General features: G+C 41.7%; 1 protein-coding gene across 8 annotated transcripts in view; it reads left to right on the top strand.

Annotated features, from left to right (window-relative positions):
* Positions 1-26,453, top strand: part of pitpnm3 (PITPNM family member 3) — a 125,167-nt gene that overhangs the window by 59,078 nt on the left and 39,636 nt on the right. For all 8 annotated transcript variants that reach the window (XM_023961426.2, XM_078929756.1, XM_023961427.2 and 5 more), the window contains 2 exons: positions 5,086-5,156; positions 5,255-5,475. In XM_023961426.2, coding sequence (XP_023817194.1) covers positions 5,086-5,156; positions 5,255-5,475 — 292 coding nt within the window. The remainder of the gene's footprint in view (positions 1-5,085; positions 5,157-5,254; positions 5,476-26,453) is intronic.

Here is a 26,453-nt window from a genome sequence, read left to right as displayed (position 1 = left end):
GGGTGTTTTAGGCTGTTTTTGTCATTGCAGTGCCGATATAAATCTGCAGGCTGGAAGCCAGTGTTCGCTTTGATGAATGCAGTCGTTTGCTTGTTGCTCTCATCCTGCTGCTCTTGTCTGTCTCCCCATCTGCTCAGTTGAAGGTGATAAATGTGGAAGTGTGCGCTGGTGCTCGAGACCCAAGAAAGGGACGATTCACCTGGAGATAAGCAGCAGGCCAAGAACTGAAAAAGAGCATCTTTTTGTTTTATGAGATCGTGACATTTCAAACCATAGTTACTCTGACAGAGTGATGTCGGGATCAATATTTCATCCTTTCTCATTCAGCTCTTGCAGACTCCTCTGCAGAGCTCTTTCATCTTCACAGCCCTTTTTCTGGGGTCAATTTTCCCTTCCTCACTCCTGTAGAGGACTCATGAAATTTCCCATACTCCTGTGTGATAACAGATGCAACAGCACATTCGTCTGTCTGGGCTGAAAGTTGCTGGAAATGGCTTGGTGCCTCACTGAACTGTGGTTCCATCAGCGTTCCACATGTGCTCTCCTGATTATTATATTTTTGTCAAGCGAAGATGACTTCGGGAGGAGATAAAACGCACTGGGCATGGTGAAGCACATATTGACCGGCAGGACGTGGACCTTCCAGAGAGGAAACACAAGACACAAAAACAGACAGATTGCTAGAGTCCCCCTGCAGCAGCTCAATCTGCTGCAGAGGAAGACGCTGGTTTGGCTCTAACCATAGGGAAAGCTGTTGATTCCACTAAGCTGGGCCAATAGACAAATGATTTTGACAGTTTGCTCTAATATTAAAAAAAAGGTCTCACTTGATGTTGAATCTTGAGCAGCTGAGCATATGTGCGGCTCTCACATGTGACGAGGTGACTGAAGCTCTGTTTCCTGTAACGGTCTTTGCTACAGTCTGCTGTGCACAGCTGTTGCTGTCAGTTCGGGTGCTACTGTACTTTCCAAGATAATGCGTCATTGCAGCTTTGGAGTGTTTTGTACATGCTGTGCTGACATCAATATCCTGCTCTAAATTGCTCACTTAGGAATAGTGATACGTTGTTTTTCCCCATTACATAGTTTAGCAGTATTTTGTATAAATCTAATTTAAGCATCAGACTTCCAGTTCCTGCAGTTCACAGTAACATATGATCTATGTGTGAAACTAAGGACATTGAAAGGCTTTAAAAAGCAACGGAAAGCCAAGGACATTTATAAGGAATTCCACTCATAATAAACTTTTAGAGCCTGACTCAAAATACACATTTTTCTTCATCAGAGGCTTTGATCCTTTTTAGGTCTACTGGTCCTAAAAATGTTAGTATTCATAACCAGAAAATATAGATTCAGGGCCCACCCATTGTGATTTTAAGTATTTGTTTATTATACATAAATTGAGGTTCCAGCTCACAAAAACCATAAAAACAGATTTAAAAAAATAGAATACTGTGGAGAAATCACCATTAACTTCTCAGTTATTACAAACAGATTAAGACAGAGATTATGATCGCATCAAATCAATTAAAAGTAAAGTATTTTCAAAATGATATCTCTATTTTCAATCCTTCAATAGTATGGGCAGGGGCCAGGTCCTGTTGGAAGGTGAAATCTGCATCTCCATTCAGATCCTCTGCAGAAAGAATCACGAAGTCCTGTCAATCATTCTGGTAGACGTGCAGTGATTTTGGATTAAAGAAAGCATAGATTGCTAACATCTGTAGGATTCTGTGCTTTAGTTTGGTTTTGCAGTTGTGTTCTTTGTTTTGGTCATGTTTGAGTTGTTTCCCTTAAAGGTTCATGTTGATCATCCACAGCTGTTTTCATTTCTGTCAATTACCTTTAATCTATTTCAGTGTCTGGTTTTCAGTTCATCTGCTCAGCTTTGCTACCCTTTTTTTTTGGTTCTCCATGGTTTTTGGTCATGTTCTTGTTTATTTATTAAATGTTGAGTTTCTGTCACCATTCCTGGTCCCGTGCATATTGGGTCCCACACCATCAGTCCCTGACAACACCAGCACTGGACATTTCAGCTCAAATCATGTCTGACTTCAGAGATTTCACACTGGACCTTAGGCATCTAGGGTTCTGCTCCTCACCAGTCTTCCTCCAAACCCTTGGATCTGGATTGCTAAATGAAAGGCACACTTTACTTGGACCACTGGCCACCAGTTCAGTCCTTCTTCTCATTGGGCCAGTTGAGATCCTTGGCCCAGGCTCAGAAGTGTCTTGACCCGAGGAACTCGACAGTTGTAGCCCATCTCCTGAATGTGGTTTTTGAAGCTCTTTCTCCGCCTCATTCCACTCTTTCTGGATGTCTGCCGGTTCTTGAATCTTGTCTTTTTGATAATCCACTGAAGCCCACAGTTGTCTCTTTTGCTACTGCGTCTTCTCCTACAACGTTTTGCCCTTCCATTAAAATTAAAGTTCTCTTAGACACAGCGCTTTGTGAACAGCTAGCCTCCTTAGCTATGAACTCTTGTGGCTTATATAGACTATAGACGGGATCAATAATGGTCTTCTGGCTGTTTGTCAAATCTGAAGTCTTCCCCATATTGAACCAAACTGAACCAATTTAATAACATCTGGGGAACCTTTACAGGCGTTTTGAGTTTCATACATGATTAGTTGGTGAACTCTGAGAAAGGTACGGTAATTGTTTGTAAACTTTATAATGAGTTAGCCATTATTGTGAACCTAAAATACATTTACGTAGGAGTTCTTTACTTTTCTGATGCTGCCATAATGAAGGACTCCAGAGTCAGAGGTTTAAAACATTCATGTCATGCAGAATTTGGGCAGGTTTCTCAACAGAAATATCTTTGAAAATCTGTTTTTGTGGGTTTATGAGCTGGAAAACCAATTTATGTAAAGACAAATATTAAAAATCAATTGAACACTGGGCCATGATTCTGTGCTCTTTTTGAATGGAATTATGGAAATGAATACACTTTTTCCATGAAATTCTAATTTTTTGGAAAGGGTCAGTATGCAAGAAAAGACTCAAAATGACTAATAAAGGGCAATCAGTGAAAAAATTGTCTTGTTTTGTTGTGCGTAGCAGCTTTTAAATGGAACTCTAGTTTTCTGGGCAAAGATGGCAAAGCAGGATTGCCCATGTGAGTTAAAAATCTGTCAGACCCCTGCCTCCATTTAGAGAAGGTTTCTACAGTTTGACATGGATTTCTTGACTCGGCTTTCAAAAACCATCTCTGTTCAACAAGTGCACTTTATTACTTCAAGAGGGTTTTCGCCGTCCTTCAGGTGCAAGTGAATTTCTGAGTTCTGGCCTGATGTGGCTCTTCTGTGCTGTGGCATCCTTTTGTGCCACTGTCGATCTTTTCAGCCAAAAAAGTATGCACAGAAATAAAAAACAAATAGAAAAAAACTGAACATTTGGGGAGGAAAAGTTAAATCTGACGAATGAAACAAAAATTAAAATGTTAAAATGGATTGTTTTAGTCCTGGGCTAACTCCTTGATTGGCAGATGAAGCACTCTTGAAATCCACGTCAGTTCATCAAGTGATCACAAGAGAGTTACTTACACAATCAAGTCGGTTCCTACTCACTCCATTGTTAAATGGATAACATTTAAGACAAAACCTAACAAACAAAAACTCTGATTTATTATTGAAATATTTTTGTTTCTTTGGTTGGCTTCCAAATTCATGTCTAATATGCTGTGGCTGTATTTTTACGATTATCCTTTTATTTTGACATTGCTCGCTATTTTAAGACGGCGATTAGTTTTTGAAGTGAAAGATGGCTGTCAAATGCTCACAGGTAAAAACACTTTAGCATCTGTCACACTTGGTTGTATCGCATAGCCGGTCATTTAACAAAACTACAAGGTTTGGTGATCTGACGGAGGTCCAACACTCAGATTAAGAATAAAATCCTCATAATTAAGAATTTTTTATTTAAAGAGTAAAGAGTAAATGTCACAAAATTGATTTAAGTTTCTCTGTGCTTATCAACTTGCAGTGTTTGGTGTCAAAAACCAAAGCAAATCTTACTTTTTGAACCATGAATTTATTTTGAAATAGGTTGATGCCATTTGACTGATCGATTGCTTCAGAATCATTTTAGATAAATCTCCCAATCAGAGATCAACTATATATATACAAAAATACTAATTAAAAAAAGTGTATATTCTTATGATGATACCTTTATCAAGTTACTCTTCAGCTATCACAGATTAAAAATAATGTAATAATGAATCCCTAAAATGAGTCACAAACATCTGGGAAGCACACAGATGTTTCCTTTTTTAAATCTTTTTAGTTTAGTCTCTTTTTCTCCTGTACCTCCCCACAGCATTAAAAAAAAGGAAAAAAAAGATTCTCCGCATTGATTTTCTGTTACTTTGTTTCTAAAAATAGTCTTGTATTCGGAGTCCCCTTTGTGAGCTCCTCTGTTCTAGACGAGCAGGCAGTCGGGGTCACGCTGTAGGCTGGGAATGGAGCTGAAGGGAGCCGACAGCGAAAGAGTCTGTGAGAGCCTCGCATGACAGTGGGTCCCAGACAAGGAGGCCAAACAAACAATGAGCCCAAGAAAGAAGCAGAGCTCCAGCGTGAGCCTGGAGAGAAAATAGAAAGAGATGAAGAAGGCTCAGGAATAAGATGACACGGCATGCAGAGGCTTCTGGAGAGGCTAATGAGTTTGGCCAGGTTCCCATGAAATGTCTAACCTCACACAGAGGGAGAGCTTCTTTAGTTTTCCTTTTTTTTTTTTTTTACCACAAGAGTTTTTCTACATGAAAGAAATTGTTTTTTTTTTTTATCATGAGATAATCTAATGAGAGACTACTATAGATGCTGCAGTACAGAAACAATCACTGCTGTTGTTGACTGACTGAATCTTATGGTTATTCCATTCGGGCTCAAGGATACTAAGCTATGGTGCAGTTCGGAGCGGCAATGAAGAGAGATGAAGAGGCATTAGTAATATTGACCATATTCACTGATCGATATCCATTTAGGCTCACATTATCTGTGTCTCTAGGTGATGTATCTCCTGCAGTGACCTGTCTCACCGCTGTTTTCCATCTCCATCTCCTATCCTTTATCTTTCTAATACAGAGGGGCTGTACCAGTTGGGAGGTCCACACTGTGCTCCTCAGAGCAGCATGGAAGGGATGGAGGGTTCAGAGGTAAGAGATTGGTTGTTTCACTTCCCATTCAGCCATAATTCTATGACAAAGTGTCTATTCTTTCCCTGTTAGAAGATATTCTTCATGTTCTATTGCAGATGAAGTGTAAGACCCACGTGCTGCTGCTCATGGTTCACGGAGGGAACATCCTGGACACAGCAGGCGGAGACCCCAGCACAAAAGCACGTGACGTGGCCACGTTGGCCTCAGTGCTGGAGAAGGTGACTCGGGCGCACTTCCAGGCTGCTGCAGAGCATGTAATGATCAAACTCGTGCCATGTCCAGCCGTGTGTTCTGAAGCTTTTTCCCTGGTGTCAAAGTAAGTGTTGTTGCCAAAGCACACACACTAACCTGATTGTTACATCCTCAATGCCGAGTAAAAATGAGAAGCATTTCAAATCATGGGTTTTGAATTTTGTGATACGCCTGATTAACGGATGATAAAACATGATGAAAAGACTAAAACACGTGCTTGGTTAACTTCTTTACTCTACCAACTGTCATACTTGAAAATGCAATCTCATTTCTGCCTTCTTGCAGCTTGAATAAGAAACCGTGGGAAATGTTGACATTTGGCAGCTGTGATAAACTACTTAAAATCTTGTCACACAAATAGAGCACAACGGAAAGTTGTGCAGTCGGGTACAGTTCATATTCAGGCCTGTTCATATTATTCTTTATACTACCAACTCACACACATGTGACGCGCGTTCAAGAATCCGCCAAACGGACATTCTTGAATACAGTGTTAACAAAGGTCTGTCGTAACCCGATACTAGCGCATGCACTCACTGTTGGAAGAGGCTTAGTGCAAAATGTCAAAGGGGTGCAATTTTTTTCATAGCTCTATTCTGATATATAAATACTTGGTGTCATATAGTTACAGCTAGGCACAAACCACAATTATTAATTTCTCCTTCATAATAATTGAATCAGAAATGACGCTACCCACACGGCACTTACCAGTCCCTGAACGGTCAAAGTTTAACTGGTTTAATTTTTCATAGCGCCCCAAACCAGACTTAAAAGCTTGCGTAGCGACACGTGAACGCAAGAGTTTTGAAGCCTGAAACACGTATTTACATGGGTTTACATAGATTTTTCATTGGAAGTGGCCACTTGAAGGCCCATTTCCGAGGCCGGTGTTAATGTAGCATAATAGTAATAGTAGCATGGGAAGGTAGAAAAGCACTATATACAAGTATATGGCATATATACGCCATACAACATTTTTTGATGGGGAAACAAAATACATTTTCAACAATCATTTCATTTTGAATATTTATGTTTCATAAAAATTATCTTAGGCTTGTATTTTAGTTTATTTTTTTGTGCCTCATCAAAACAGTCATAAACTCTCATTCTGAGCTGTGTTTTAGGATTCAAAACTTACTGTTTTCTTGTCTGCCAGCCTTTAGTTTTACTCTAACACTATTTGAACAATCGTATTAATCATGTGAATGCAACTAAAGAGTGACCCTCATAGGTACTTCAGGATCTGCTAAGAGCCTATAACTCTCAGAGAGCCCTTAAAACCATTTGGTCCGAGCATTTCTTTAAAATAATAAGACAGTCACAGAGATGAACTCTGAGAAAGGTACTGTTTGTACATTTTATAATGACTTATCCATTATTGTGAACCAAAAATACATTTATGTAGGAGTTCTTTACTTTTCTGATGCTGCCATGATGAAGAATTCCAGAGTCAGAGGTTCAAAGCATGTCAGAGTAATGCAGCACACAGCTCACGCTTCGCTTCTGAAAATACGATCATCTTTAAAAAAGCCATTTATCTGCTGACAATGTGTTATGCTGTAGACAACAGAGTTCACAAATTATATTCCACTATGAGAATAATAATAATAAAACACATACATGAATTTGCAGCAAATAGGACAATTTTAGCACACTGGAAAGAATTCCCACCAGGATGTGCGGATGCATTACAAACTTAAATCAGGGATATAAACTCCTGCTGATATGACTTCACAAGGCTGGATTAAGGCTCTCACAAACATCAACATAAATAGCCCAGCCTGGTTGATCTGAACAAAGAGCTATTTTTTAAAAGAAATGTGTTAATCTAAAATCGGATTATGAACATGGTTTCGTTATTTTAACGTAGTATTTACACAGTGCCTCTGCCTACAGTGCATACAACCTTGTCACCTGGAGGTAAGGTGGGGTTGCAGGAGTTGTGACTATGCGGTGATGGTGTTAGTGGTGGTGCAGTGGCACAGAAAGGTGATAATGGTAAAGTAAGCTGTGCGCGCTGAATTCCGTTTTTAAATTCAATTAATTTCCCGTGCGACAATGTTTTTCATGTTGTGTTTTTAAAACCCAAAATATAAGTCTGCCCCTTAAACTCTTCGGGGCTTATGGGGAGTTCTCAAATGCTGGGTCCTCCACCTAGAAGTGTACATGTTTCCATGATAATAACTGACTAATATTTGAAGCTATGAAGAAGTCAGATATGATATGCTTCTTCTTATCTGACCAAATTTGCTGAAGCTGACATTGAAGTAGTCAAAAGAAAACATTGGCAGATATATTTTTAAAATAAGAATAAGATATCCTCATGTATAATGTTGCCTAAAAACAAGTTTAACACTTTTAACGGCCATAAGTCTGTTAATTTGAATTCATCACTTTTTAACACCTCATAAAAGCCTGCAGACGCCCTGTTGCAACAATCAAGTGCTGGATACACCTGGCTGGCCAAGGAATTGATGACAGAAGCCCAATGTAAAATGAAAAATACAGTAGAGCAGAGACATGGTATTCTTAAGACGGTTTTATCCTTTCTAATTCATGAAAAATTAAACAAACACCTTCAGGCATTTTGGTTTAATTTTTGGAAAAGTCTGTGATCTTTGAAAGGTTTTTAAAAATGTTTTTATGAAGCTACTTTGAGTGATCGGATCAACTGTGTGAGACATAAACCTTGCTGATACAAACCCACAATAAAAAAGCACTTTACACTGTGAACGCAGGTTTTATTGGCCTGGGTTTTTATTTGCACGACTTTTACTAGAGACACTTGGGCAAGAAATTGTGCTGCATCACAGGAAAGTAATTTCTTTCTGATTTTGTTTTGTCTTTATTCCTTTTTGCATGGATTGAAAATGAGTCTGTCCTCCAAGTTATACAACATAATGCAAGATAAATTATTTATTTCAAATTCCTTTCATTGCCCAAAATGTCTTGAGATTGACAGCTGCAGCCTTTTTCATGAAGTCTATTTTAACACAGCGATGAATGTCCAAAAAAGCCACCCTGATTACCTGGAGGAGAATCTTAGACTCTTTAAGAATCCTAATTGAAATCCTAATCTTCATCTATTTTATCATTTTGAAACTGCTTTCTGTGTGTCAGAAACACTGTTGGGAGAACATTGGAGTTTGTCTTATGTCAAAACGTAGATATTCGTTATGCCGAAAATTTAAGCTCCAAACCACAGCAGTGTTAGGAGGATTCTGACATCAGACATGTAGTGTTGTGTCTGACACGTCAATTTACATTTCAGTCAGAGTTGGTTATTTACAGACCCACTCAAATAAAACACATGTTTTTTGTGTTTTTAACATATCCTTGTGGCAATTTTCTGACAATGGAGGACATATATTAAGAAAATTAAGCTTAAAAGTGCATTTCTGAGTATTTCTTTATTTAAAATGTAATGAATGAGTAGAAGAAAAAATGCAGTTGGACAAAACTTGTAGTTGTAGAAGCTCACTGCTCCGCTCCATTCTGATGCATCCATCTGGAGACAAATAGATCCCTGTACGTCTTTGTTTTCAAAGACTTTAATGGGTGATGGATCATCTGAGCTGGCATCTGGCTCAAAACTGTAAGGCTGGATGGGTCCAATATTAATTGGCATATTTGTTACACCAGTAATGTTAAGTTGGGGATGTGAGGAGCTGTAGCGGAAAAGAGTGTAAACAAAAGGATGATGGGAAGTGCAGGTTTACACTTGGCAACAGTCCTGCCCACAACCCGGAGGCGAATTTCTCATGAAGGACTGCTGCTCTGCAAAAACGAAGTCCTGGATAACGACACAAGTTTTTTTTTTTGCCTAAAAATGGCATAATCCTGATTAAAAGAGCACCGGGGACGATTTTACAATAGATCAAAAGATAAGTGGAGGGGGACTTTAAAAGCTAAATAAGACCCAGAGGAGGTTATCAATTGCAGAAAACACACATCAAATCAATAAATCACAATTTTTTTGTAGTTGCCCTTACTATCCACCCTCTTTTTTTTTAAATCTTAAATATTTAGATTTATTATACGCAAAATTGTTTGACAGTTGTCAGAAGTTTGCCGCTACACTTAGGTCTGATTTTATTATGAAACAATCTTAAAGTTATATTCAGGTTTTGACTTTTTCGTGAGTGTGGGATGTGATATTTTTTTATTACGACAAGGTAACACACTGTTAGCACATGCTAAATTTGAAAGAAATAAAAGCTCCTAAAAGTCTCTGACTACCCTGAAAACCTATTGTGGCTCAGGCTGAAGGCTCTGAAGGTTAATAAGGGAAGTTCATTGACCAAACCAAGCCATCGGCTCGGTCATGAGTGCAATGATCTGTTTTGGCTTATTACCTCCTGTCTCTTCTTTATTCTAGATTCATTCCCAGGAAAGGGGAAGTAATTAATAGTTGGAAGGCAGTGCTCTTGGATAAAACTATTAGATAACTTCCTTTGCTTTAAATTATACATCACTTCTATGAGAAATCACATCTATTTTTTTTTTATCTTCTACAATAATCTTTTAAAATAAAACTGCCAGGATATAGCGTAGAAAGTCAAAGATTTTTCCTTTTTTTTGTCTTTTCTTTTCCCTGCTGTCTTTACAAAGGGCGTCTTTTCACATAACCAACAATGTCAATTCAGATGAGAAATTTCTTGTCCCTTTGGTCACCCATTTTATCTCTGACACCATCAATTAGTTTACCAATTATATGCAAAGGGTGTTTTTGTCTGAAATGCCACTAATCGCCTCGGCTGACAGACTGCATTTGCGCGTCAAGATGAAGCCTCAGTCTGTTGTGTGATTGCTGCTAGCTGGAGAGAGGAAGTGACTCAAAACAAGACGGGCGTAAAGAGATTTGTGTGGCGAGGCCACTCAGCAGTTTGACGTTTGCTTGGCTTTTAGCACATCCAGAGATTAAATATTCAAAACAACACGCTCCCACTGGACCGAGTTACTGACGTATGTCTTGATTTTCTCTTTCTGGTAAACACATGAGGACACATATGCAGAGAACTCCCCCACTCTTCACACACACACACAAATATGACCAGAAATGCCCAACTTTCCAGCTTCAGCTTCTGTTTTCCTAATGCCACGATTTTTTTTTTTAAATCATTAAATTACAGATACAAGAAACTGCTGTGACAGGCTGGAGATTTTTGTCTTTGAATATTTTAGGACAAGACTAGTTTTCCATAATGGGGAGGAAAGTTAAATCAGTCACTTACAGTATTTATTTTTAAAGAGGACATTAGGGTGGTTGATGGGACAAGGAGGATGCAGAGGATTTAGTGGAAGCGGATACGTCGCTGTATTGTTCTCCTGTGGGAGAGGCCCATAGGCAAAGCAAGTTTAGGAATATGTTCTATTTGTCATCTGGTGAACCCACATGGGTGGACCCAATAGAGTTTCAAATTTTCCTTTTTCTTAGTTTTGGTCCTCACTTTAGGGACAAATAATAGTCCAGCACTGGAGGACTTCAGGGTTTGCAAGGGCTCACACGGTAGATTATCAAGGGCTCAAAGTAAATAATTTAAACAAGAAGCCATTAAAAGAATAATAAAATAAATCCAAACAGGCACAGAGAGCCAATGCAGCAATTTTAAAATGGGTGTGATGCGCATTTCGGGCTTCCACCTTCAAAACTCTCGCGTTCACGTGTAGCTAGGCAAGTTTTTAAGACCGCTTTTGCGCTCTACGTAAAAAGCATCTGTCCATTGAACGCATATTGAAAGTTTAACCAGGTTAAACTTTGACCAATTATGGACTTGTATTTGATAATGACATATGAATGGTGTCCCTTTTTAATCACGGTAATGCCAACCGTTTGAAAATTGCTCATGGAGGAGACATTAACAACTGCGGGTTGTGTCCATCTGGAACCATACAACACCAAGTTTTTCCTGTATTAGAAGAGAGCTGTGAAAGAAAAAGCCTGGAGCAAGATTCACAAGATTTACACACCAAGCCTCCTCCAACTGTAGGTGGAGGACTAGCATCAGGTAGCCCCCAGTGGTCATTTTGAGGAACTGCAATACTTGAGAATTCTAGGTTTGTGTCAAATTCAGGAGCAAAAGGTGGAGGCTTAGTTGGGCTGTTGGAGTTGGTGTGACCTCCAGACCTCTGATCCCTTACCAAAAATGAGTAAATATATTCTGGTGTGTTTGATAGAAGAGAAGCTTTTGTATTTGTTTTATGTGAAAAATGAGTAAATCGGTGTAGCTTTCATGATTTATTTATTTTTTGGTTTTGTGGCCTAAGATTAAGGACATTGCTGATATACAGAGTTTATTGCATTCTCTGTTAATTATCTTTTGTGTGCGTTCTGAAAAAAATCTGCATAATGATGAGATCATCTTTGTTTACTGTAAAGCAATCTCCTCTTACATATCCTCCCAACATGTGCAGGGACTCATGCATGCCCATGCATCCCACGCAGGGCATCATTTAACTACTTGTCTGTTAACACTCTAATGACAGTGTTGGAGTTGTAATTTATTTATTTATTTTTTTTGGCTAGGCAAACAGATGAGAGCTGAGGGCCTCTTGTGTTGGACATATTTTATTTTAACAAGAGGGGTTATTCATCTTCAGACAAACCAAAGGTATGTCTGAATAAACCCCTTTTGTAATTGAGGCCAAAATTTATTAATTTCAATCATGTTTGAAAATCTTTGGTGTTGGACCGGACGGAAAAGGAAAGAGGGGAAGAAGAGAGAGGGACGTTAGAGAGAGGGGGGGGTAGGAGGGTGATAATAGGAGGGGAAGGGGGGTAAGACCATGAAGCAGCATAGAGCAGACAGGTTTACTGGTTGTTTATCGTTACGGTACGGTTCAAATGTAGTACAAAAAGGGCGGGGCCTGTTCACACACACTCAAATATTATCAACACACCTGCTAGCCGCAAAAATGTCCACATGTCAACATGCACACAAAACAGATAGTGTTCACGAACGCATACCTATGCCTTTAAACCAACTACTGTGAAATCTTTCATTCATTCAATCATGCAAACTATTAGTGCAAAGGTGAGCTAACACCTGTGCTCAGGTGAGTGTTTATGTTCTTCTAAAATGGATGGTGGAATGTGAAAAGAAGGAGGAGGAGCGCCCAGCCACCCCCACACCCATACCCCCGCCGCAGCAGCAGCGGCAGCCGGAATTCCCCCAACGCCACACGGGAACAGGCAGGGAACAACCGCCCCCCGGGCGACCAAGACCGCCACCCAGGCCAGGGCCAGCCGGACCGCCGCGAGGCCCCCAGAGCCAGAGAGCAGGGAGGCGCAGAGGGAAAGAGAGCGCCGCCCCAGCCCAGCCAGGAAAGCAGCCCCCCGCCGCGCCGGAAGAGCCCAACGCAGGGCCCCACCGGAGAGGGACGCCCACAGCCCCAGACGAGCACCCCACCACCACCCAGGAGTTCCGGGCATCCCCCCGCCCCGACCCCAGGTACGAGCCAGGACCCCCCAAGGGAGACCCGCTCCGCACTCCAGGCAGCCACCCACCCGGCCCACGGTTGGTCCAGGTAGGAGCAAGGCAGGGGCCCGCCGCCCCCGCCCAGGAGGGGGGAACCCCGGGGAAAAAAGGGCGGCCCACAAGGGATGTTATAAATATGGCCCGACCAGGCTCGGCCATGTTGGAAGTTTGGCGGGGCCCAGCGCCCAGGGGCAAGGACCAGGACCTACCCCCCAGGGACACGAACACCCCCGGCTCAGGTGTAATATGAACCCCCCCACCGTGCGGAGAGAGCACCGCCGGGCCCAGGGAGCCGGCACCCAAGGGACACGGCCGCCATCGCCAAGGGGCCCGCACCCCCCACCAGGGAAGGGGTAGGGGACAGATGGACCCAGGTCCCACCTTCCTTGTAAAATGTGTGTGCGTGTATGGGTGTTTGAGAGGGTGTTTGTGTGCATGTGTGTGTGTTTATGTTTGAATGTATATATTGAAGGGGGAGGGGTGTGTGTACTAAGGGGGGTGCAGTTAAAATTGGCGAGTAGGGCACTAAGGGGACATCTCCTGATTACTCACAGTGATGTCCCCTCACCCTCCACACCAAGGGGCCCTAAATGTCTAAGGTGCGGTTAAAATTGGCGGGTAGGGTGCCAGGAGGACATCTGCTGCTTGCTTGCAGTGATGTCCAAGCACCCCCCCTACCAAGGACCCTACATGTCTAAGGTGCAAATAAAACCGAAAGAGGGGGGGCCCACTCCATACGGCAACCATAGGAGGGGGGCCACTCCCAAGTAGCCCCCCCCCCAAGGCGCATCGCAGGCTAGACCCCCCACCCCCTCACCCTAATATGAGGTTATATAAGGAAGGGGGTAAGTTGGGGACAGCTGGTAGACTGTCCCCCGGTGGTCAAACAGCCGTCCCCCAGCCCACCCCCAGCAAAGGGGCCAGGGCCACCCAGCCCAGGGGCCCACCCCCGGAGGCGCCGACACCCCAGGCCCGGCACCACCCACCCCACACAGAGAGAGAGGAGCCAGAAAGCGTCGCCCCCCCCCCGGAGCAAGCCCAGGCCCCCACCCCCAGACGCCGGCCCTAGAAGAGCTCTGGTCAGGCCTCGACGGGACCGAGGAGGCCAACCGGCCGAGGCAACCACTGATTGCCTCAGCGGAGACCCCGACCCGCTAGCCCCCCCGACCCGTACTAATAATGGGCCCCCCCTCCCCCCCAGAACGCCCCCCCCACAGGACAGGGCCGACAAGCCCCCCACCCCACCCCACCCCAGACCCCGCAGCCGAAGCGGGTGACACCCAGAGCGACCGGGGGCCCCGAGAGGGTGGTCCCGTCCCGTCCCAGAGCCAGGGAAGGGCCGATCCCAGCCCCAGGTGCAGATGGGCAGCCCATCCGGCGCCGCTGGGCCCCCCCCACCCGAGCAGGGCCCCCCGCCAACCCCCCCCCAGCACAGGCAAAGGGACCACCCCCCCAAGCCAAGCCAGACCACCACCCCACCCCCCCACCACGCACCCCCACACCCAAGCCCAGAGGACCACGCAGCGCCCCAGCCCGCCCCACCCAGGCACCGGACCCGACCCCCCGACCAACGGAGCCCCCCACCGCCCCCGCCAGGCACCGGAAGCCCCGACCCCCACCCCAAACCACGGCAGAAGGGCAAGGAGCAGCGACGACCAAGCCCCCCACCCCCTAAGTCATGGAGTCAACCACAGGAGACCAGAGAGACTGAATTCTTTCAAAGTTACTTGAGCTTTGGGCTGACATTTTTTCCAAGCTGATATGATCAAACAGCAGATTTCTGTGTTGACTTATGTTTATATTTTTCTTGTTTTTCCAATTTATTAAAATAGTTTTTTTGGCAATACAAAGAGTTATGAAAATGATAGATGCTAATCCTTCTTCTATATCGATGGCACTCATGTCACCAAGCACACAAAGTGACGGTGAGGCAGTGATTGAAACCTTAAGCCAGACTGATAAATCGGCACATACCTGCTGCCAGAGAGCCTGGACAGGAGTGCAGAACCACAGTGCGTGCATGTAGCTGTCGGGTAGATTATTATCACAGTGCTCGCAAATGTCTGAGTTACTGAGACCCATCTTGAACATCCTCTGTCCAGTGTAGTAAATTCTGTGAAGAGTTTTGAGATGGATTAGCTGCAGATTTGGACTTTTTGTCAGTTTAAAGGTGTTTAGACAAAGTTCTGACCAGAAGCTTTCATCTGTGCTGATGCTCAAATCTGCATCCCATTTTTTTGTTGGAAGGGCAATATTGTTATCTAAATTACATAAAAGTTTGTATATTTTGGAGAGAGTTCTATTCATTGAAAAATTAATCAGAGTGGTAACTACATCTGGTAGCTTTAAATCGTCGTCTTTAATTTTATACTTTTTAGTAATACTTGATTTAAGTTGCTGATATTCCAAGAAGTTATTTATTCCATGTTTGTCTTGAAGTTCCTGGGGGGTTATGAATCTTCTATCAATAATTACGTGCTCTAGTTGTTTTATGCCCCCTGCATGCCAAGCTGGGAAGTGAATCATTTTTTTGTTAATAAGGATGTCCGGGTTGTTCCAGATGGGTGTCATTTTGCACGGTTGAATTGATGATTTTGATATTTTGAGAAATTCCCACCAGGCTGTTAAGGTGGCATTTATATTAATGCTTTTGAAACAATCCTGTTTTTTAACTGTTTGGCTAATAAATGGTAGCTGTGACAGGTTGATCTTTCCACATAACGCCTGTTCCAAGTCTAACCATGAGTTGGTTTCTGGATTATTTTTTAACCATTTTAAGATGTATTGTAATCTATTTGCAAGAAAGTATTTGTGGAAGTTAGGTAATTCTAATCCTCCACAGTTTTTTGCAGATTTTAAAGTTTTTAGACTAATTCTTGCAGGTTTGTTGTTCCATAGAAAGCTTGATATGGATGAGTCTAATGTTTTGAACCATTTTAATGGCGGTTGTGTGGGAATCATTGAGAAGAGATAATTAACCTTGGGTAAGATTTTCATTTTAACCGTGGCTACCTTGCCCATAAGGGACAAAGGCAGGTTGGTCCAGCGTGTTAGATCGTCCTGTATGCTTTTCAGTAATGGGGTGTGGTTTAGCTGCACCAGTTCTGATAGTTTGGGGGAAAAGTAGATACCCAGATATTTGATATTTCCTGTTTTAACTGGAATTGTGAGTCTTTGTTCCATATTCCTGTTGAGTGGTAATAAAACAGACTTATTCCAATTAATGGAATAGTCTGATATGGAGGAGAATTCATTTATGATCATTGCTGTTTCATTTACAGAATGTAAATTCCTTAAAAACAGTAATATGTCATCCGCATAAAGACTAATTTTATGATGGCTGTGTTTGGTTTTTATTCCTATAATGCTCTCATTCTGTCTTATTGCTGCAGCTAAAGGCTCAATGAATATAGCAAAAAGAGAAGGAGAGAGTGGGCAGCCCTGTCTGGTTCCTCTTCCAAGAAAAAACCTGTTTGAGGTCTGTTTATTAGTTCTAACTGATGCATTGGGGTTGTGATATAATATTTTGATCCAATTGATGAATGCTTCTCCAAAACCAAACTTTTGGAGGGCAGCAATAAGGAACTTCCAATTAACTCTGTCAAAGGCTTTTTCAGCATCCAGCGATAGTACCGTCATTTCCTGGTTTTTAATGGTGGCAAAGTCTATTATATTAACTAGTCTACGGACATTATCATCCGAGTGTCTGCCTTTGATGAATCCAGTCTGGTCGAAGTGAATTATGTGAGGAGTGATTTTTTCTATTCTCTGTGCTAGTGCTTTGCAGATAATTTTTACATCTGCATTGATTAGAGAAATAGGGCGATAGCTTGAAGGACTAGTGGGATCTTTGTCTGGTTTTAGAAGAAGAATTATGTTGGCTGAGTTCATGTTAGGTGGCATTGATTGGCTCTCATTAATAGATGTGACAGTTTTATAAAATGTTGGTGCCAGTTGTTCCCAGAATTCTTTATAAAACTCAGCAGGAAAGCCGTCAGGCCCTGGTGCTTTACCATTGGGCATAAGTAACAGAGCTTCATGAAGTTCAGACGGCGAGAGCGGAGAATCTAAGTTTGTGATTTGATCCTCATTTAGCCTGGGTAGGTTTACATTATTAAGAAATGAGTCAATACTTTGCTCTGACGGATTGATCTGCGGTGTGTACAGGTTTTTATAAAAGTTTTCAAATGCGTTATTAATTTTGACCGGGTCATGGGTGACATTTCCTGTTTGGTCCATAATAGAGGTGATTGATGATTTTTCTCTGTTAATTTTAAGCTGATTAGCCAGAAATTTGCCAGATTTATTAGAGTTTTCAAATCTTTCAAGTCGTAGCCTTTGTATTTGAAATTGTGTTTGTTTATTAATGATGTCATTTAACTGCAGCTTTAAATTTTTCAGATCTCTCAGAATGTGTTCCTGTGCAGAAGCAGCATAAGCAGTCTCCAGGGTTTTGATTTTATTTTCTAATTCTAATAAATCTGCTTTCTCTTTGCGTTTTTTGTGCGTTGAATAAGAAATGATTTTCCCTCTCATGACTGCCTTTTCTGTTTCCCAAAGAACGCACGGTGGGATGTCTGGAGTATTGTTGAAGTCTAAGAAGGTTGCCCACTCTTTTTTAAAGAATTCAAGAAATTCCTGGTCCTTTAACAGAGACGTATTAAACCTCCAGGTTGTACCAGAGGGTGTGGATTTTTCCCTAGAAATGTTTACAGAGACTGGTGCATGATCACTGATAATAATTGGATGGATATTGGAGCTTTGAATATTTTTTAAAAGAGAGTTACTGATTAATAAATAGTCTAAACGGGAGTGTGAATAGTGAACTGGAGAAAAAAAGGTGAACCCTTTAGTGTTTGGGTGACATGAGCGCCACGCGTCGCAGAGACCCAGATCATTCATGTACTGCTTTAGAATACTTGCAGATCGCCATGTACGCTGATTTGCTGCTGTGCTGAGTCTGTCAAGTTCAGGGTCCAAAACAAGGTTGAAGTCTCCTCCTATAATGATTGTGGAGTCAGAGTGAACTGAGAGTGAGGTGAAGAATCTGTGAAAGAAGGAAGAGTCGTCAACATTAGGACCATAAATACTCACTATACAAAAGTCCTTATTCTGAATGGATATATTAATGATTACAAATCTGCCTTCTGGGTCAGTAACTGTATCCTTATGAGTAAAATTAAGATTTTTATTAATTAAAACAGCAACTCCTCGTTGTTTGGAGTTGTAACTGGCAGAGTATATAACTGGAAATTGTAAGCAGCACATAAGGTGATCCAAAGAATTTGATAAATGGGTCTCCTGCAGTAGAGCTATATCTGCTTTTAGACCATCCAGGTGATTTAACACTTTCAGTCTCTTTGGCTCAGAGCCAAGTCCACGCACATTCCAGCTAACGATGTTAAGAGTGTTCATAACTGCTCTGACTGAAAAGGTGTAAAGCTAAGTAGTGCTTGTGTACCAGTCCGTGTGCGCGTGCCCGCATTGAGAAGCGCTGTGCGCGTGAACGTTTTCTGGCTATGTGAGCTGCGTGTCGCGTGCGTCCTATGAGAGCCTGTGTGAGGTGATTGCAGTATGTCGGCGTGTGTGTGCGGGATCGCATGTGCACGCCCCTGTGTGCGCTTGTGTGTGCGCGCGCCCGTTCCGTGCATAAATAAATACTTACCGAGGATGAGTTGCTTCCAGGTGATTTACATATAATGAGGGGGGAGAGGGGGGGGGAGAGTAAAGGAAAGAAAAAAAGAGATAGAAGGGAAAACGAAAACAACAACAAAACAACAATAGAAACATCAGTGGGACTGAGGTGACGAAGAAAAAAAAAAGACTGTTTTCCTGCGATCGAGGTGTGGATTATTGATGATCCGGTTTTCCATTCATTGAAGTAAGTTTAGCGGGTTTCTTCTGGGCAGCGCAGATGTTCTCAGCGCGGATCTGAAAGCCTTCAGCACAGCCAGGGGGTGATCTCCGGGTCCCGGAACAGCCGGCCGTCCACGTAAAGTTTGTCAACGGCCACAATCGCTCTCGAACCAGCAGCAAGATGCTTCCTCCTCAGCGGGAACAGGATCTTCCTTCTACGGAGGATTTCTGCCGGGAACTGGTCATTAACGCTGTAATGCGTGCCTCTCAGTTCCCGTCCGCGGCCCTTCACCAACTCCTTCTGTTTGAAATGTTCGAATTTAGCCACAATAGGACGCGGGCGCTGGTGGTCGGACCTTCTTCCTCCGAGGCGGTGAACCCTGTGGATGGAGATCTTCTGCACCTCCTCCTTGGGGAGCTTCAGGTGGACCTGTAAAAAGGATCTGACGGTGGCCTCGGGGTCTTCTCCTACCTCCTCTGGAACCCCCGCGACCACTAGATTGTCCCTCATGCTCCTCGACTGAAGATCCAGGAGGGTTTCCTTTATGGATCGGTTCTCCTCGGAGAGACGGGCGGTGTCATTGCTCAGGGTCTTCACGGTCTCTCTGAGGGCCTGGTTCTCCGCTGCGAGCTCCCGCACCTGCTGCTGGCTGAATTCCAGAGACTCCCGCAGACCTTGAAATTCTCTATGGAGGATCTCCAGCAAATTGAGGCGGCCATCAAAGCTGGAGAGCTTTTTGTCAATCGAATCCAGGATATCGCTCATTCCGCTGCCCGGAGAGGACACAGCCCCGGGAGAGTCCTCAGGCCGTTCACGCTTGGCGGAGGGGGTGGTGGTGGCGGTTCTGGGCTTCACCATGTTGCAGGTATTAAAACACTCGTCAATGAAATTCTCCAGGTCCTCCAGGCTGACAGAAGCTTAATACTCTTAACAGGTTGTGTTAGTTAGCAGGAAATATTTTAATATGGCGGAAAAATGAAACAAGATCGAAAATGTTTGTTCAAATGCTTACGCGCCGCCAAGTCGACACCCCACACTCGTCTCGCTGGGTCTCGCGAGACGAGTGTGGCATCACCCCCGACATCCAGCATCACCCCCGAGTTGTAATTTATTTAAACGCCAACAAAAACATCTGAGGAAACAGGCAGCCGCTCAGAGAAAAGCTGCAGATAATTTACTCTCATTCTGGGATAACACATAAACAAAAAAAATACACCCTACCTTGGATATAATGTGGTAAAGTTTTTTAGTGCTTAAGAGACAGAGTCTCACACAATTATAGCAGCTTTCACTTATTGCTGCTTTTTAAAATCTAAAGTCCAGTGAAACCCCACATAAAGCAAGTCTCTCTTTCTTTTGCCCTGCTTCACTTTATTTCTGTTTTACTAATGATACAGAAGACACCATGTAATCGTCAAACTTAGGCAAGGCAAAGCAAGTTAATGTACAAGGACAATTCAAAGGGCTTTTCATCAACTATCAACTATCTAATAAATATATTATAATAATGATTAAAAAAAATAAGACAAAAGAAAAAGTCAAATTAAATTAATTTTTCTGACATATTCTGATGATGGAAGACATGTAGAGAGAAAACTAAGCATAAAATCAATTTCTGACCATTTCTCTATTTAAATGGTTGGTAATCAGGAGCAGACAAAAAAATGCAGTTACAGAAAAAGATCATATTTGTTACGTAGGAAATACAATTGGCCACAAGCTCCCTGCTCCGCTCCATTCTGATGCATCCACTTGCAGACGACTCGATCCATGTACGTCTTCGTCTTCCTTGCCCGAGCTGGCATCTTTCTCCAAACTGTAAAGCCGCATAGCTCCAATACTGCTCGTCATTTTTGTTACGCAAATTAGTTGGGGATGCAAGAGGTTGTAAGTCGAGGTTGTAAACACTAACATCAATAAAAGCACTCAGCAACAGAAATGGGGGGGGCAGGGTTGCTCTGCGCCGACCGTCCCGCCCACCATTAAGTGGCCAATTTCTAATGAACCCATGCCGCTCTGCAGAAACTATGTCCCAGAAAACAACATTTTTTTAAGACTATTGGAAATGCTTATAAATGAATAAATAGATAAATAAATAAATATCTAAACAGATGATCAGAGTGGGCCTTTAAAGTCAATCTCTGGCAAACAGGCCGCCAATGTATAGATCTCAGAACTGGACTGAGGCGGTCTACTTTTTTGGGTTGTGGTGAGAACCCGAGCCGCAGATTTCTGTAGAAGTTGCAGTTTTTTGATTGATTTTCTTTTTTGGTAGTCCTATAATGACACTGTTACAGTAGTCAACATTTACACTGTCCAATTAGCAACAACAGACAAAGTTGAGAATGGTCCTCTAATGCTGTTACAGTGAGGAGAGAAATGCATGTTTCAGCAAACGTCTGAGCAAAAGCAGAGAAAGTACACTCGGAAAGTGCACCTGTATCTTTAACGGAATATTTTGTCGTTTTACTCCGGCAGGTTTCCATCTCGTTACCACAGCGACTGACCTCTGTTCAGGAGGCAGGGGCTCATTATTTCGAATGTTGGTGGCTGGGAACATGCCACTACTTATTCAAGGCCCCTTTCTTAAATTAGGAAGAGTCAGTAGAATGCTGCTGCTGTTCATGTTAATTGGGTATACACTGAACAGCTCTAAGCCAGTCATTATGAAGCAGGTATAGCAATTAGGTAAAGTATCTGACAGTTTCACTTTGCTATTATAAGGCAAAATGAAACTGCAGGGGCAGTATTACAGATTAAATCTCAAGGTTATGTAGCCAGAGATGCAGCTGATTGAGGGTTTAATCGGCTCACTCTGCTTGATCTGCACCGCTCTGTTAATGGCTCCCTTCATCACCACATCCCTACAAAAACCTCTGACCACCTCTCAGTATAGAAAAGGAATTATAAGTACAGTGCTCTCAGCTGTCATCGAGTAGGCCTGACAGTGTCTCTTGAAAAAATTAACAAAGTAATCACAGGTAAAGAGACTTCAAAGATGAAGCTGTACGTCTCGATCAGAAACTGAGCTACACCTGAAGCCTTTTCTGTCTTTTTTCTCGAGAACAACGGTTAAATCCTGGTTGAGACAAAGTACAAGCATCATGAAAAATGGCGCGATATACCTGTAGGAAACAAATGAGTCTTCTCTTAAAATAATGAGGGCAGACTCATGATGGCGGTGTTCGGCTCGTGCTGTCACTTCGAATGAAATGTCTTTATAGGGCGGCAGTGGCTCAGGCGGTTGAGCAGGTCAGCCAATGATTGAAGGGTCGGCGGTTTGATCGCCCCAGTCAACTGTCGTTGTGTCCCTAGGCAAGACACTTCACCCACCCTCCCAGCAGACACCTCACCCTCCCTGCCTCCAGTGTGGCTCCACTGGTGTATGAATGTGTATGAATGTCCTGGTGATGGTCAGAGGGGCCGAGGTGCATACTGGCAGCCATCCCTCTGTCAGTCTGCCCCAGGGCAGCTGTGGCTACATCAGTAGCTTACCATCACCAAGAATGAATGAGTAGGGAATGAATAATGGACATAATATAAGCGCTTTGAGCATCTGGAAAAGTGCAGATAAATCGAATCCATTTATTTCTATTCTATTATTTCTAAAAAATTTTTTTGTACAATTCTTACGATCATGTGTTACTTTAAAAAAAATAATTTTACTGCTTTGTAAAATTCAGACCATAAAGCGCCATCTGTCAAACTGATTTGCCTGATGACACGCCCACTAGTTTTTACTAGGGAACATGGAATTTAAAGATGGTTTTAAGGTTAATTTAAGCTCTAAAATATGTGATGGGATGTCAACAGTTTGTTAGAGCAGTCCTTTCAAATGACTTTTAGAAAACAGTAATTCATAAGTCAAAATTCATTAAGACTTTAAATTCCATACAACCTCAAATGAACCAGGGAAGATTTTTTTGGCTCCTGAGCACAAATACTTGAACACAATAAAATGGTGTGCACTCCCGTGATTGTAAAAACAGGGGCTGCTCTTTGCTAATGACACTAACAAGTGCCTGCATAATTAGGCAATTATGCAGAGCAAATAACAAGAGGCTCACCTGACATTTGCTGAGCGGTGCAGCAGGTGCTGAGCCTCTACTCTTGTCCAGTGACTTGTGAGCCCAGCCTGAAGGCGAGCTGTGTTTGGAATATCAATTATCTCCCTTTTTTTTACCAGCATGTTTTTGGAGGCCTTGTTGAACAAGTGTAGATTTTGGGGAGTTTATGAAAGCAGCAGCTGTAAACAAGACTAATAAGACCAAGCAAGAATAATTTCCGAGCATGGAGTGAACTCACAGTTGCACATCTAAGATTTAGGAGCTTCTTTGCTCTCAGATTCAAGGCTCAATAAATTAACGCTTATTAAATTAAGAAGTGACCAGTTTTTTTTTGGTGTTTTTTTGTGTAATACACCCACATCTATATTTTTATTTTACTTACTGAGAAAATCAACATCATGTGATAGTGGGAAAAATATTTCCAGGAGCTAAGAATTTATGCAAAATATGACTAATCTGTTTAAAAATGGTTTATTACCTACAAAGAGTGTTTTGAAAGATGAAAACAAACTCTTGAGAGAATGATTTTGCACCATCAGAGCATCCTGGATACAAACTCCTCCAGTTTTTTTCATTAAGATCATTTAATTCAGTTGAAGACACCTAGGAGTGAAAACTCTGACGAAAATGCTCAGATGGTGAGTGTGGTTTACAAAGCTAGAGGTTTAGCATTTTTCTACTTCTAATAAAGCTTTACTGATCTAATCAAACAACTCTCACTGTCCTAGTTGATTCTTATACTTTTGTCAATGAACAGCAGATTTTTTCTGGCGCCCATTTAATGTTTACAGGTTGGTGTTTTCCTTTTTTTAATTTTTTTATTTATTTCTTTTGGTTAATGTTTGGTGTTCTCCAATAAGGTCAGGATGAAGCAGATGTGGAAATTTCCTGGCTGGAAATCAATCAACTTCTGCTTTTTTTCCCCCCAACTAACCTTTGGTTTTGTCTGGCAAGGCAGCACACGTCTCTCCAGGTATCACCAACACATCTGCATCGGGTTGCTGTGGAAACAAGGTTGGCATGGGTTACTGGTGATGGAGCTTTGATTGGTCGTTTAACCAATGACTCTTGAGAGCATAAACGGCAAAATTATTGCAGAAAGGGAGAGCATTCATGTATGTTAAAGCGTAACCTATTGAGGGCTTTCTTTTTCCAGTATTGCCACTCCACTCAAAGCACAAGATTTGACAGATTGGAAAAGTCAGGGTGGAGCGCATGTTGAGCTCTTGATTATAGAACAAACTGCACCTGGCAGGACAGTGTTTCTCCTGCAATGAACACCCCCCCCCCCCCCCCAAAAAAAAAATCCAAATTATAGTAAATAGATGGTGATTCATTTAGCTGATTTTTAAAAGCAACAGGAAGTTTGTTAGAAATTCTTGAATACGTGTGTATAGAGAGCTGACGGTGTGTAATAACAAAGTCAGGTCAAACTGTGACAGTTATGGCATGCCACATTTTTTTTTGTGAGATACTGCAAGTTGCTGCTTTTTAAGCCACACTGACAAACTATTACTTTTGTCCACAAAACAAAACCTTCTCTGAGTCTAAGGTCTGTAGTTGCTGCTTTTTTCCCCTCTGTTTTCTAACTTCCATCCGTTGATTAAACATAGTTAATCTGGGAAAATATAGTTAATCTGTTGCAGAATTTTTAATTTTATCGCTGTTCTTTTTCCCTTGTGTAGGTTGACATTATGTGCTATGTTGCCCTGTGTGCTTTCTAGTAAAAGAGGATAGTTAAATGCATCAGGTCTGATAATCCAGAAAAGACATTTGATACCAAGATACTTTTTTTTTATTCAAGTAGTATAGAAAATGTCTGCTGTGCAGCACTGTTGCAATAAAACAGATTTTTCACTTTTCATTAAATAACTGAAAAAATGAAAATCTATCAATAAACGTCAAAGCTGTTGCTTTTTTTGATCCCAACTTCTCACATTACTTCTGCTTTGTTTTCCCAATCAAGATCTGTATCTACTATTAGTCATAAGTAAAACAGGTATTGTTCTGGTCATTTACAAACATGCTCTGTGTCTTCAGAAAAGTTAGGTTATTTGTGCTGAAAATGACATAGAAATGTCATAGAAAGGTCACAGAAACAGGGTTCACCACTTTGTTTTTATTACTCAAACTGAATTATGTGATGCATAAAGAAGTTCTTTTTCTTCTTCATTTTTTGTTACCACTTCTTGTGGCTGTGTGCTAAAAGCGATGAAGTGGAAGCTGCATTTAAAGCTACTTGTAATTTGAAGATAGGGAACATGCAGCACCTGAAGAAAACTCCATTCCTTTCAGAAAGACATGAAAACAAGTGATTTTTATGAATTTTTAAAGAAATCCTCTCCTTACTTTGAACTCTCCACCATGCCTCTCAAGTAAAGCTTTTTGTAATTTAATCGAGTGCCTTCTCTGCTTTTTCATCAGTCCTACTCTTAGTGTTTTTGTATTGCTTTTACGAGCAAAGGGGAAAACAATATGGTAGAAAAATATATATTTTTCTTTGACTCAAGCAGAATGGGTAAAGTAAAGAAGCGCTCCCATCTAAAGAAGTAGCTGATGTAAATAACTGCTATCTGACACAGAACTGTTTCTATGGTGCGGAAGTGATGATAGTGAATCAGGCTTTATCTTCTTTACGCCAAACAAGTGCTGCTGAATACTGTTTCGCTGGAAGTGTAGCAATCAATTTTCTTCCCTGTGAGCTTTAATTAAACCCTCAGGATCCTTTTTTTCTTATCTCTACAAATATAGGCAATGATAAATAAAAATAAGCACCGGTAGCTAAAAGTATGTCTTTTTTAATGGATATTAGTTTAAATAATTACTCTTTAGGAAACTAAGTAAATGTGACCTACAAAAATATAACTAGTATGCAAGGAAACACTTGCAGTGTGGCTTCCCCAAAGCTGCATTGTTTTAAAATTATTGGTTATAAAATTTTTATGGTTTTTCACCTTATTTCCAAAGGATAAAAGTCTTCCAGTGACACAATTCTCATGTACTGGTAGGAGTTTATCAAGTTTGCTTATTATTTCCAAACACTGTAAGCCGTGTTTAGAGCTAACAGTGTCTAGTGTTTAGAGCCATTAGAGCTACAAATAGACAATGTTGTTCGATTTCCAGAACAAAATGATCTCACATGTTTTGACAGATAAACATATTTGCTCTCTGAAAGTTTATTAAAAGGACATAACAGGATAAATCAGAGCTGCAGAAAACGTGTAACAAAAGTGTTTTTGTTTTGAAAGTCCTACTCTGATCATATTTTGATATTTAAAAAAATGTACAATGCTCTTTTATGATGATCATGTCAATTTTTAGCCAGAATCCAAAAATGTGTCTTTTTTTGGGGACATAATTTCTTCAGATCGACAGGAGTTCATAAGAAATTCATCTCTGAGTTGTCATTATTTGCATAGAGTTAGCCCGCCCCTACTTCCTGCCAACCATCTGTTTACGGCGTCTCCCATGAGCATTACTAGTGCAACAAAACAGAAAAAGGGGACAATGTTGAAGCGATCCACCTGTACAGTTTTGAACGAGATGCCAGCCGGTGATGGAAATTAAAATACGTATGTGGAGCTAAAAGTGAATGTATCAGAACTGAGTTATGCAGGGAGCTTGTGGCTGGCGAGCGAGT

Source organism: Oryzias latipes, chromosome 13 (assembly GCF_053564925.1).
Source record: "Oryzias latipes strain Hd-rR chromosome 13, Olatipes_Hd-rR_3.1".
NCBI lineage: Eukaryota > Metazoa > Chordata > Actinopteri > Beloniformes > Adrianichthyidae > Oryzias > Oryzias latipes.
Note: the sequence above shows the minus strand (reverse complement) of the source record. Positions and strands in the feature narration are given on the sequence as shown.